This window comes from Galleria mellonella, unplaced genomic scaffold (assembly GCF_026898425.1).
Source record: "Galleria mellonella isolate WM207_F2 unplaced genomic scaffold, CSIRO_AGI_GalMel_v1 utg64, whole genome shotgun sequence".
NCBI lineage: Eukaryota > Metazoa > Arthropoda > Insecta > Lepidoptera > Pyralidae > Galleria > Galleria mellonella.
This window is the reverse complement of record NW_026442133.1, coordinates 9,429,712-9,443,304: the sequence shown is the minus strand read 5'-3', so window position 1 is coordinate 9,443,304 and position 13,593 is coordinate 9,429,712. Positions and strand designations below refer to the sequence as shown.

Genomic DNA, 13,593 nt, shown 5'->3' with positions numbered 1-13,593 from the left:
TATATTCAAATATCCTATATGTTCATAAAAATCTTGACTTATTTCCAAAAAACAGCAATATTCATAATATTAATACTAGATTTAAAGACAAACTTGCTGTCCCCAAGTATCGTTTAGAAAAAGTTAATAGGTCTTTTATGGGAATAGGTATAAAAATTTACAATAAGATACCAAAGGATATGTTGGAATTACCCTTAAATAAATTCAAAACATCTGTTAAATCATATTTACTGAGCAAAGCCTATTACTCACTAAACGATTACTTGAATGACGAGTGTGCATGGCAATAGTTGTTCATGCACTGAATTTTCATTTAATGTTAGACATAGACACCTATATAAATATACATTGTAAATAAACTGGCTTTAAAAAAAAAGTAATTCAATTGAGTTTCTTGCCAGTTCTTCTCAATTGGATCTATATACCGAACTGGACGGTAGGGAAAAAAAATAAAATTTTAATGTAAAAATTTGACGTTCATAAGCGGCTAAAATGTCCTACATGAATAAATGATTTTTGAATTTTGAATTTTGAAAAAGGAAAACAAATGAAAGAAAATAATTTAATTTTAGCACGAGAACCACAAATAAGATATATACATCGTTAGATAGCAAAAAATTTTTTGTATGCATCAGATAAAATTATTTTAATGTAAGGTCATATAACAGACACTTTTTTGACAAAAAGCAATTATAAATTGGAATACAATTTCCGCACTTTGTCTTTAATATATAAGCTTTGTATGTTAAAAAATTTAATTTTTGAAATAAAGACTTTTCCTTATGTTAAATTAATTATTATTAGTAACAATTTAAAATATAGTAAATACTGGAAATTATATATTCTACTTCGTTATTTGTACTCTTTTAAAAATATAAAACTAAAACTACAGTAAATGTTCAGAAACTAATAAACGATATTTTACACGTATTAAATTTAAGTATTCTCTTAAATATAAAGATATAGTATTTCGATATACAGTAAATTTAGGTACACGTTAGCATAACAAGTCAAGAAATGGCTGGTAATGATAATAGATTTAAAGTTGTTTATATTAAATAAATAACTATTAATAAAACAATAAAGAAATTATAAAAAAAAAAAAGCTGATTAGTATTTTATATTTACCTGCAGAATAATGAATATAGAGTTTTATGGCACAAAAAGAAATTTTATGTAATAATATCTTTGTTGATTTAATTTCTATGAGTTGAAATAAGTAAAATATCTTCAATTTCATGTACTTATAGTCTTGTGATATTTTAAAAAAAGGAAACAAATAATATACACCTGTACAATAAATTAAAAACATCTTACTAATAAATAAACACAAATAATTTTTTTTTGTAAAATTATAGCTATTTTTATACTCTTAGATAAGTACTACAATAAGTTTATGTAGAAAATTAGGCCTAGTTGTTTAATTATTTGCTCATTGATGATCCCACGGTAATGAACTAATTTTAATCGTGGACCAAGAAATTATTTTTGTAAATACTTAAATAAACAATTTAATTAATTTTACGTATATTTGTTACCATTGTCTATTTTGTTGTGTAGATTTGGAGTAATTTAGGGTAATATTAGTTAGCTATCTATGTAAAAATATACACAAGTACATAGGGGTAAGTGATTTTATATTAATCTCATTATACAAAAAGAAAAACAAAGTATATTTCTCTACAAGGAAGGCGTCAGGAATGCCTTTCTCTTTTATATATTTTTTGATTGAGAGATAAATTTCATCGGTTGCATAGATTAATATTCTCACAGAATGAGTTTTATTTACAGAAAACACATTTTATTTGAATTTGGGAAGAATTACAAAATAAAGAACAAACTATACTATATATACTGCCAGTATCTTGAGTATACTGAATATTTGTGTAAAATTTTCTTTTCTGGTGTTAAAGAAAATCACAAATCTTCATCGATCGTCTTCTTATAAAAATAATTAATGTCGCAAAAAAATCATTAGTAAACAAGTGGAAAGAATAATACATATCAATCTGTAGCATAATTGAACTACAAAACTTAGTATTATCTATTTAAAAAAACACAATTTTTCGTAATGTTTTCGATAAAACTCAATTTAAAAAGTTATAAATAAAAAATCAACGGTTCAGGGCATAAATTAGTTATTATTATGAATTTACCAGAGGAAAACTTTGTGCAAAAGTCGATTGCTTGAGTACCTCTTTCCCATTCGTGTTTCTACCGTGAAGCAGTTGTGTTTGCATGGCTGTGTTTCGGTTTGAAGGGTGGGATATGGCGTGAATTTACAGGGTACAGAGGAAAAACACCCGAGTCCTCAGGAATGGCAACGCATGGGGGATATTATGGGCGAAACAGTATACTGTTATGTCCATGGTACTTACTGCTCATGTCTATAGGCGACGGTTACCACTTTTCATCAGGTGGGCCGTCGGCTTGTTTGCCATTCTAAGTTGAATAAAAAAAAAAGATTATAATTTTTGGTGAACATGGTAGATTGTACGCTGACTATATCTGGTAAAAAAACTGTATAAAATAACTGGTAGAATAGGCATATTAAGGAAGTAATGGTGTATATCATAGAAATTCATATGATGTATGTAAATCGATAAGTAAATACAACTCATTGTATAGTATTTTATATGTGACAAGATATACGTATATTTTTTTTATTCAGACGTGACTTAAAGAATTATATAATATTTAAATAAGTACTTAAAGATAAATTAATTGGGCAAAACAAGTAACGAAATCTGCTTACTTAAGAATTTTCGATTATTTACTAAAATAATTGTAGAAGTAATTGGATATCAAATAAACATTATTACAATACTAGCTGATTTATCAATTAAAATTACAATGGTACAATGTTTCTATAAAAGTATATATTGTGGATAAAATAATTAAAAATTATGTTCCATAAAAAAACCGACCTCAATTGTGGCAAAACCAGTTATTTTGATTTAAAAACTAAACTATTGAACCGATTTCGATAAAAATCCTATTGGACCAATGTGTAAGTATATATTTTTAGATAAAAAACCATTTTTTAATTCGGTATGAAGTAATAAACATAAAAAATATAACCGAATTTAGAACTTCTTTCTTTTTGAAGTTGGTTGAAAATTATGGAAACAGTAGGTATACGTTTTAATTTATAATAATAAAAAATATGTTTTTTTTATGGTTTCAGTACAATAAAAGCAATATTTATTACACTAAACAAAGATCTAGGACATACACTTGGAAAAGTCTGTGAGTTTTGTAACATAATTGGTATTTTACATATACAAATAATCACTTATGTAGTTTACAGTACGTAAATTTTGTTTTACTAAGAATACAATATTTTTACCCGTATTTTTAAAGGACATTTCTATAACTGATTGACTTTTAATTAGAATAAACGAAAATTAAGTCTCAAGATTTCAAATTAAGCATTAAATGCCAAATAACCTCGTATCTGTTTCATTATATAATGAACATCGAGAGTAGTTGAGACTTTAGATTATAGCAATAGACGGTTATTATGCTGTTATTTTTAAAGCAAAGTTGCAAAAATAGTTTTGAAATCATGATTAAATAAATTGGTCCAATGATTGAATTATTTGTTTAATGTTTGTACTCGGTGAACTCGGGATGTGGTTCTTCTATTTCTTCAAAGGTACCGTCTCCGCTTCGTTTAGCCCGGTTTGATATCATCGATGGTGTGGCCGCCTTAACTGTAACAAAGAGCATAGTTATTTCTTTAATTATGAGAGTCGTAATTAATGTAATTATTGTAGCCTAGTGGTATATTATCCCGGTTAGGGGACCTTCATACTTATTTTCATTCTCATCTATTATCGCTCGCTGGTGCTTCGCCATCGCATCGTGAAAGCATTACCATTCCAAACCCCTAAAACCATATTAAAAATTCTTCGGGTTAGACACCCGTTAAATTTTCTTTTTTAATTTTTCTAATATTTCAGTGTATATATATACTGAAATGTAACAGTATAAGTCCATATTTTTAATATCTTATATTCTGTAAGGTATATACGATTTATTACTAAAAACTGAAAAAAACATATTCTAATAATTATTTTGTGATTGTAAAAATGTCAAATGATTGACATTTATAAAAAATACAAAAATAATAATTTATTTTTGCCTTAGAAGTTCCTCAGAAACAAGCTATCAAGTGGAAAATAGATAGAAGAATAGTATTTGTAAATATGTATAGTTATTACTTAATATGCGCTGTCAGGTTGATTTCACGCAGTCTCTCATGGAAACAATCGTGGTTAATTTCTGATGACATCGTCCCGATAGGCCAACTGACCTGTTTTTATCCTCACCTATCATGCTCTTTCAGTGTATACGCGTAGGCTGAGTAAACTATTCCATTATTATATATTAAAAAACACGTTAATTCCAGTCTCTTATAAATTATTAACATTGGATAATTTTATAATATTTTAATGAGTAACTCTGCATTTTGAAATCTTAAATTATTAACAGGGTTAAATGTAGTCGGAAGGTAAATTTTTCAACTTATTAATTATGTAACATCGGATTTCTTTTTATTCTTTATATATTTATTTGGATTTCTGTGCCTTTCAGAAGAAAAATTCCAAAACGTACACAAATCCCGATCCGTCCCGGTCCAACTTATGAGTAACATACGAGTATAACATTATATATATAGAGCATCGAGTCTCACAACTCTAATTGAGATATATTGATAGACCGAGATAAATAGTAGTCTATCTCCTTTTCTATTCCAAAAGGGTAGGATATGTCAATGAAATTAGAGAGAACGGAGTCATAATATTTAAGTCCTGAGAAATGGATATCGATTCGTATGTTGAGTTTCTCTGGATATTGATGGTTATCAAGAAGGACACCACCCATTTCGAATTCGCCCATATCGGTCGGATGTCTATTTTCGAATATGTTAAAAGCCTATTATCCAATATTATTTTATAGATAACAAACTTTTAACATGTTCTTTGTTGGACTTGTATATAGATATTGTAACTAAAATATATAAATATTGTTATATATTATATTACCCACCCCTACTGTTTATTTCTATTGGCGACGGTTACCACATTCCATCAAGTGGGCTGTCAGATTGTTTGGCATTCCAATTTCCAAGGTGCCAAGAGGTAAGAAACAAACAAAGTTACGTTTACATTACTAGTGAAGATTTATTTTATGCAACTTAATATATCGGAAAATTCAGATTTGTATTAATGTAAATATACAAATTTATTGAACTTTGCATATATTGTATAAAGTGGAAATGAATTGTGATTGTTAGAATCTAAAAACTATCTAGAAACTAATTCTCACAAATAAAAAAGTGCTTGAGAAAAAAATGAGTTTTTACAGACTGCAAATAAGTTCATGGAAGCTATTACCACAAGAATGCATAATATTTATTTTCAACAATTTTTCTTATTGAGTTCTGAAAAACTCCATTCATACTACGCACAATGAAACCTGCCATCAGTTTACGTTATTTATTTCTTGGTTTTTAATGTGGTTGATTTTTAATTTATAGTACTGATACCTACTTGATTTATTGAAATATATAAAAAAAAAACTTACGGTCATATGCCCAGCCAATTTTGGAGAAAATATCGATAAATCTAGTAGACACATTGAAACGGCCAAGCTCTGATGTGCGATAATCCCACGGGAACACGTGATGGTAATTATGCCAGCCTTCACCCAGTGCTGCTAAACTCACCATTTGATTTTCAACGGAGAGTATGAACCTATAAGGGAAGATAGGTTATTACACAGAATGCCTTGACTACTTTTTTATATTCTTATATTATTCTATATTATATATTAGATTCTCCATTGAAAAAATTGTTTGGTAGAGATCGATTTTAGTGATATCGGTGCCCGAGGATTTTTCTCTGTGAACTTGTTTTATTATTAATATATAATAACATTGTAATATTTGAATACAAATTTGTTGTTAATGTTAGTCAGTCCGCTTACTTTTTAACCACGCAACAGTTTGTTATGAATTTCACTGAATATATTTTTTTACGGTAGGTTTGTATATACAATTTGCATCCGTGCGAATATGGAACGGGTTGATAGGTAATGAAACGATTGACTGGTAGCAGAATTATATGTTACTTTGTATTTTATTATTAGTATCACTTTATATATATAAAGCAACAATATTATTCAGTCCGGAGGCTGAAATAGTGTAAATTCTGATATAACAGGTCTATATCTGAGTCCGCAGAAGTGAGAGCTGTATGTATTTATAGGCGATTCTTCATCTTCAGGTAATCCTTTGAATCAGGTAAGCCTTTACATTATTTTACAATAGAGGAGGTAACTAAAAGAAGACAAAAGTAACTTTTGTAATGTTGTGGCAAATTGCTGGATATTATTTTTAAAATTTATGTTCATTTTTAGCCTATATATATATAAACATCTAATTACTAGATGTTTATAATTTGACAACTTTAGGAGTGTAAGTGATGATCATCCGATAGTTGTGGGTTCGATCCTCGCAGATTACCTACATTGATATACGATGATAATGATGAAGATATGTTTATTACTTGTCTAATTATTTTCCTGTTTTGGAATTACTGACCATTTTATTTCCAGTATGTGAAATAAGAAAGGAAGAGATAGAAAAATCAGTGAAAAGTAGTTCATGGTTATAAATCTTATTGTCCATTGTTTGTATAGATGTTTTCATTACATAATTCACAAAAATATTAGGTACATACAAAGATAAAAGACATAGTACAAGATAAATATACAAGAACGAATTTAAACCCGAGGGAGAACGCTTCCAGTCAATCGTAGAAGAGTTTATAAAGGAATGGGGATTTATTTTCCAGCAAGTAATAGCTGTATTACAAAAGAATGAATAACTACAAGGAACATATTACGGTATAGACCTTCATGTCTCTACGCCCGTCGGTATATTCATGACTATTTTTAGCCAGCACCTAAAATACTGTCGACATAGCATTTGGAATAGTTGTTATCGCTAAGTGTTTATACTTACATAACCGTATTTCTGTTTAAAAGATGGGTTGTGGCAGGAAAATTATAGATGACGGAAGTATAAAACTTTAGTCCTCAGACATGGCAAATATGAGAGGTATTAAGGTTGTCACAGAGTATTTTGTGATGTTCATGGTACTGTTAAAGTTTATAGGCGTTAGTTATTACTTTCTATGATAAAAAAAGAGGTGTTGAGTGCACATTCTAAAATACTTAATAATTCTTACTTATACTCAATATTTATTATTATATGTAATATATAGAATAGAAATCATCTATATTTTAACAGAAATCATTAAAAGTCAGGTAGTTCTTGGGGACCAAAACGTTATACCTTTGTATCCTGTAATTTCACTGCCAACTCCTCTAACTGAAATACGGCTATGCAAGTACCGCAAATTTAGAACAGAAATACGAGTGGGATAGAGATGTTCAAGCGGATAAACTTTATACAAAATCCACTAGTGACAATTCACTTACAACTACTACTGTGCTTGTAGCAATTTACTTACAATTAGTACTCACTTGTGCTGGAAAGATACAAGTTATATACAAGACAAAATTATTATTTATTTTGGCAAGACAAACAATAATTTATATGAAACAAACATTTACCTGTCGTAAGGCTTGTTACCCCAAAGGTGAGCGAAGCTATTGACGCAGTAAGCGACGTTCAGTGTGATGGTAAATCTGGTTACGAAGCTAATGACGAAACTGATGAGTAGGCTCTCTCCCCAGTAGTACCAAGGTATCCATACCGGCAGTGCTATATTTAGCAGGCCGAAGGAAGGAATGAAGATCCTAGAAAGGAAACAAATATTGTTTTTCAATTAAAAAAGGAGAAGCTTATCAATTCGGTGGCATTTTTTATATTTGTTACCTCATAAAGCTGTCATTTATAAAATGACTTGGAAAACTCTTAAATTCATTTTTTTATCCAAAAGGATATGTTTTCCTATTTAACCCATAGAAATTAAATCAAGAGCGGTTTTAAAAATTATATAGTTTTTAAATTAAGAAATTCGTTTTAACACAATTTATTATTATTGTTTAGTATTATTACTTTATTATTTAACATTTGAAAGAAGTGTTCTGCCAGTGAAACTTAATATACTAAAATATATTCTGACAAGCAATAAAAAGTCACATCACTGGATATATTTCTTTATATTTTGTATTTCTAAAGGTAAACGCTTTTTTATACAAATCCGAATGTACCTATCGTATAATAACTGAGAGTAGGTACTTTAGATATTATTGTAGTTGGTAAATTTATATTATATCGATTTGATGGTACTTAGTAAATAAGAATATATAAATTATGTGTGTATAGTTTTATTACTTCATTAATATTATAAATGTGGTAGTACATTTTTTTAATTTGTTTAATTCTGATTACGTATTTAAAAAGCGAGTATTACTAATATACAGGTTTTTTTTATACTACTGAGGTGGCAAACAAGCATATGCCATACAGTTATATGAAAATAGGTATTTATAAAATAATTTGTCCTGACTTATTAACAACACAGAACTAAAACTACTAAGGTTAGGAAATTAAAATTTTGAATATAAGTTTATTTTATAACGTAAGCATCTTTTGATTTGAAGGGATAACACGACACCGCGAATATATTACGTGTTACGTAAATAAGTATTATTAATGAAGGATTTCATGATGTGAGATTGTAGTCGGTACTTCTGACATAGTACGTTTCTGTTAGCAGATCATTAGAAGCGTACAGAGTATGTCGTAAATATTGGCTTCATTAGTCATCATTGAGTGTACCATCTGTAAGCCGACTAGGAGTCAAAGTCGTTGTCAAGGACAAAAACTGATCTGACCAATTAAGACTGTTTGTAGGAAAGTACAAATTCTGTGAAATTGACGAAAGATGGCTTATATCAAACATTTCTACTCGTATAAATTATTGGATTTAAAAAAAAATGCTCACGACTTTAATTGCTGATGTAATTGTCAGAGACATTTGTTGAATGTTGCTATTGTGGTGAATGTACTTGATATGCCCACTTATCATCTTCTCTTGGATTATGTCTGATTATATTGCAATTACTTAAACTATGTTATTTGCGAAACGAAATAACTGAGAATTTTCTGAGAAATAAAATAACGAATTATAATAATTTATTTTGAGAAAACCTTTTATGTTTATTAGTGAGAAAATAAAAATATAAAAAAAGCAAAGAAAATGATAAGCTTGGATAACTTCTGAATGTAAATTACGAGAAAATAGTTTTTTTAAATAGGTTTGAGTATGTCCTAAATTGTTCTTACTATTCGTTATCTGAGGGCTTATCATGAAATGTTTTCCGAAATTTCGGAGGCAAACGAAACAGAAATTTGATGTTATAATTACATAATACATGTCATTTGGAAATATTAAAAATGTTAAAATATTGTTCCTTTGGACTTTTATGATAGAATGTATGACGAACGAAATGTTAAACTCCATTTATTGGTCCGATTTTGGTATAAACAAAAACACGAAATTGAGTCCGAAATTTCGGAATTTCAATTCATGGTAGACCCGCTGGGTTCAGATATTTTATTACTACGAGTATTATATCTTAGTGCTGTCAGTTTATATCTTTATAGAAACAATATACATTTACAATACACGTAATATTTCACATAGCATAACTTTCGTCTTATACATTCTTCACATAAGTATTGCAGTTGTAGAATAAAGTAAAAAATTAATGAAATTATTATATTAACAAATAATATTATTGTATATATATATATATATATATATATATTATATATATATATAAATTAATATTACAAATATTACATCATATGATGTAATATACGTATTATGTAACATTTATAATAATAAAAAAGTATGTTAGTATATATAATTTCAAATAGTTAAAAAATTACAACGTATTTGGACGTCTATGCAAAGTATAATAAGGGTAACGTAATCCCTTCCTTCTATAAATACCGTACATTTATACAAAATAAATTCATTTCTGATTTCCTCTCATATATGAGTAGGTAGGTATATTTTTATCTTTTCACTTCCGCATCGTCAGACAACCTTGTATTTGCTATTTTTTCTCGCAAATCCGAAACACTGTAGTTTTCTTTCGTAGTAATCCGCATTAGTACCTTCTTGTATTATACGTAGATGACTTGTCAGCTTAATTCGCAAGATTCACAGAAAACAATCATTAAATATAATTATTTACAGACACACTAAATCAGTATCAATTTGTTCAATTTCGCCATTATTAGAGTGTTGTTGTGATTTCGCTTACATAATGTATGAGGCATCCCGATCGGAACCTTGAACACAAATCATGCTACGATACGGCGTTGGACGTTCACGCTATGAACCGAAACCGAACGAAATCGAGAGACAAATTAGGTGGATTTCATATTAGAGCGTCTACGTATTGAATGTTTAAAAAGTTTATTTTTCATTAAAAAAAGAAGTTATAAATACATAAGAAAAATAATAGTTCTGAATTCAAATTGAAAAATCAGCATGATCTGCGAATCTTTATTTAAATTATTTGCAATGCGACTCTAAAAAATTGTAGTATTCGTTTTGTTATAAAAAAACATGTCTTGTTTTTGGTTTGACTTTTTGACACTAGTTGCTTCGCCTTAAAGTATATGATCTAAGTGTTATATCTACAATTGTTGGAGAAAAGAAATGAAAACTAAATTTACATCATCCATATTTTAATGTGTAGCTTAGTGTATAAGGTTCTTTGTTAGATTATCGGTCCTTTCAATTTTGGAAATGAAGTATTTAAATTTATTTGCGTCAGGGTGGTGTATCATTTGCGTCACGTTGTTGTTTGATTTCACATACTAAAGGACATAACTAAAATAAAATAAATTAAATAGTAAATTAATGTGATACGTGTTATACAGTATTAAAAAATATAAAAAAGCTTACAGTTTTTGTATCCTCACGACGGGATCAGCTAGGAGATCTAAGGAAGTCTTCTGAAGGGCTATCCGGCGATTCTCTACTGCGGGGTGAGGTGTGAGGACTAGCCAGCCCACGTGAGCGAACCAAAATCCTCGCCTAACATCGTGAGGGTCGGCAACGGTCTCGGAGTATTTGTGATGTACGCGGTGATCCAACGCCCATGTATATATATCCCTCTGTTAAAGAAAAAATATATATTCATATTTTATTCATGGAAAATATAATTAAAATGCATCAGAAACCAAATCAATATTATCATGCAGATGACATTCGAAGCATTCATATTGGGATTAAATCGAAAAATGTCATTAAATGGACGTTACTTTGTTGGTGAAAGCGGAAAACTTAATAATATTTATTTTTCGTAGTTCCGAAACGCTATTTACTAGTTATTTCTATTCTACGTTTGTTTGCTGTAATTAATAACATAGAATGCCTATAGTATCAAGTCCGTCTTTTGTATCACATTTTATGTATATTCTTTATTGCACTTGAACAATACATATAGCGATTAGTTTAACAACTTGTTAGCAAGGGAGGGCTTATCTCTGAAAGAGATCTCTTCCAGCCAACCCAGTGTAGTTAGAGAGAAAATAATTAATTAGCGGGTTGATCAATAAGGCTTTTTTATCTGTCGTTAACTGTCCACTGCTGAACTTAGCCACTCTGTGAGGGGAGTTTTACCATTAGTTGTACGTTTGGCAGGTGGGTTGGTAACAGCAGTTAGGATGTTTGCTGTTGCCTATTCCTTGACTACCAAATTCCCTTAATCGTCTCTTATGACATCCACGGGCAAGGAAAGGGTGGTCCATTCTATACCGGGATCACTTGGTTCATAATTATGGCAAATAGATAAATAAATAAATAGAATTATAATAATCAATGCCGCTGCATTATAATTATTAGTTTTATTCGATATAACTGCAGTTTGATCGAATAGAAAAAACACAATGACATAAAAATATTTTAAGAATAAAATAAATACTATAAAAAAAAAAAAAAAAAACATTAAAATGGTACCACCCAGCTATGTATATGTCAGATAAAATCCAGTTTGCAGGATAACGTTGATTCGATTTTTATTGTATCTTAATTAGGAGTACGTTTACATTAAAGTTATAGCAGGTCAATAACTGCTTACATAGTTATATCTGGTCTAAAATCAGGTCGACATCTACGTAGTTCTGTTAGTTTTCTGGAAACGATCGTGTTTTATTATTCGTGTTGAATTTGTTATAAAAAGCTATAGGACTTTTTTATCCTTATATATCGGCACTCATTAGTACTCCGCAAGCGTATACCAAGGAGGCATTCAAAGTTACCATTTCATCTATAAAAAAGTAATATTAAGACATATATATAATAAATTCTATAGTAATACATTCCAATTCAGTACTTCTATTTAATACAGTCCTTTTTCATTTAGAATAGTCGAATATCTACCAAATTAAATCGTCAAAAGCTAACAAATAAACGAACTTACTTTCACATCTTATAATACTCGTAATTATAAGATGTAAAAGTTCATTATATATTAAGTAAGGGTACAACTAAGAATATTCTGTAAACAGTATATGTTAACTCAATGAAATTCTTTGGTAACGGCTTTAATTATTTTAATAAGCAATCTACTTAAAGCTTAATGGATAAACTTTATCTATTAAGCATTAAGTAGATTGTTATATATATTGTAAATTATTTTTTTTATATTTTGAATGTAACGAAATTAATGTTTATATTGTAAAATATATATTGGACAAATTGATTTATTTCAAGCCTATATTTTGTTATACATTCAATCTACTAAAAAGTTACGCTTTAGACGGCTTATGTAAAAAACTGAAGTTTGAATGGTTACTTTCGTAACTTATTTGACATATACTTTTATATTTTATATATATTGTGATAACTAAATACACAAAACATATCATTCTTGTGTAAATATTTTATGTATTTGTGGAAATTTGAATAAAAACCATTCAGTATTCCATGTACATGGAGATTAATGATTTCTAAGTACATAGTCGAAACGCTGGTATTCATATTTTTATTTGGAGTTCTAGTAAGTTTTCCAATATAAATTGTCACAGCTCAGTTAATATCTAATATAAATATATACCTTAAACCTTCTCTGAGAAATCTCTCTATTCATTAGTGTTGTATTGAGTCCGTTCAGTATTTTTTAGTTTTGTTCTTTCTAACAAGGATGAACGGCGAGACGACCATATTTTATGCTTTAGGTAACAGTACAAAAGAAACGCCTATTAGTACAGACCTATACATAAATTTTATTACGTAGAAGGCAATATAGTTAAAAACATTTTTTTTATTTGAATTAATTAAAACATAAATTTTAGCAACAATAATAATTACGTACTAAATGGAAAATTGTTTTGGGGTTATATTTCTACTTGTATACTTTGTACAAGTAAGAAAGTTCAAAATACTTGATAATAAATATTGGCCTTTTAAATAACTGACATTTAATTTATTTCAAGCTATCACATTTCAAATTTCATAATTTAAATACCCAAGAATTTACGAAGTGTAAATCTTACTCTATAACTTGTAATATATTTGACTTCTCGCT

At 28.7% G+C, this 13,593-nt stretch overlaps 1 protein-coding gene across 2 annotated transcripts in view; it reads right to left on the bottom strand.

The window, feature by feature from the left end:
* Positions 1-548: 548 nt before the first annotated feature.
* LOC113512317 ((11Z)-hexadec-11-enoyl-CoA conjugase-like) overlaps positions 549-13,593 on the bottom strand; it is a 39,721-nt gene continuing 26,676 nt past the window's right edge. For both annotated transcript variants that reach the window (XM_031914877.2, XM_026896120.3), the window contains exons 4-7: positions 10,968-11,179; positions 7,648-7,833; positions 5,593-5,762; positions 549-3,716 (exon numbers count right to left, since the gene is read on the bottom strand). In XM_031914877.2, coding sequence (XP_031770737.2) covers positions 3,607-3,716; positions 5,593-5,762; positions 7,648-7,833; positions 10,968-11,179 — 678 coding nt within the window. In that variant the 3' untranslated portion in view covers positions 549-3,606. The remainder of the gene's footprint in view (positions 3,717-5,592; positions 5,763-7,647; positions 7,834-10,967; positions 11,180-13,593) is intronic.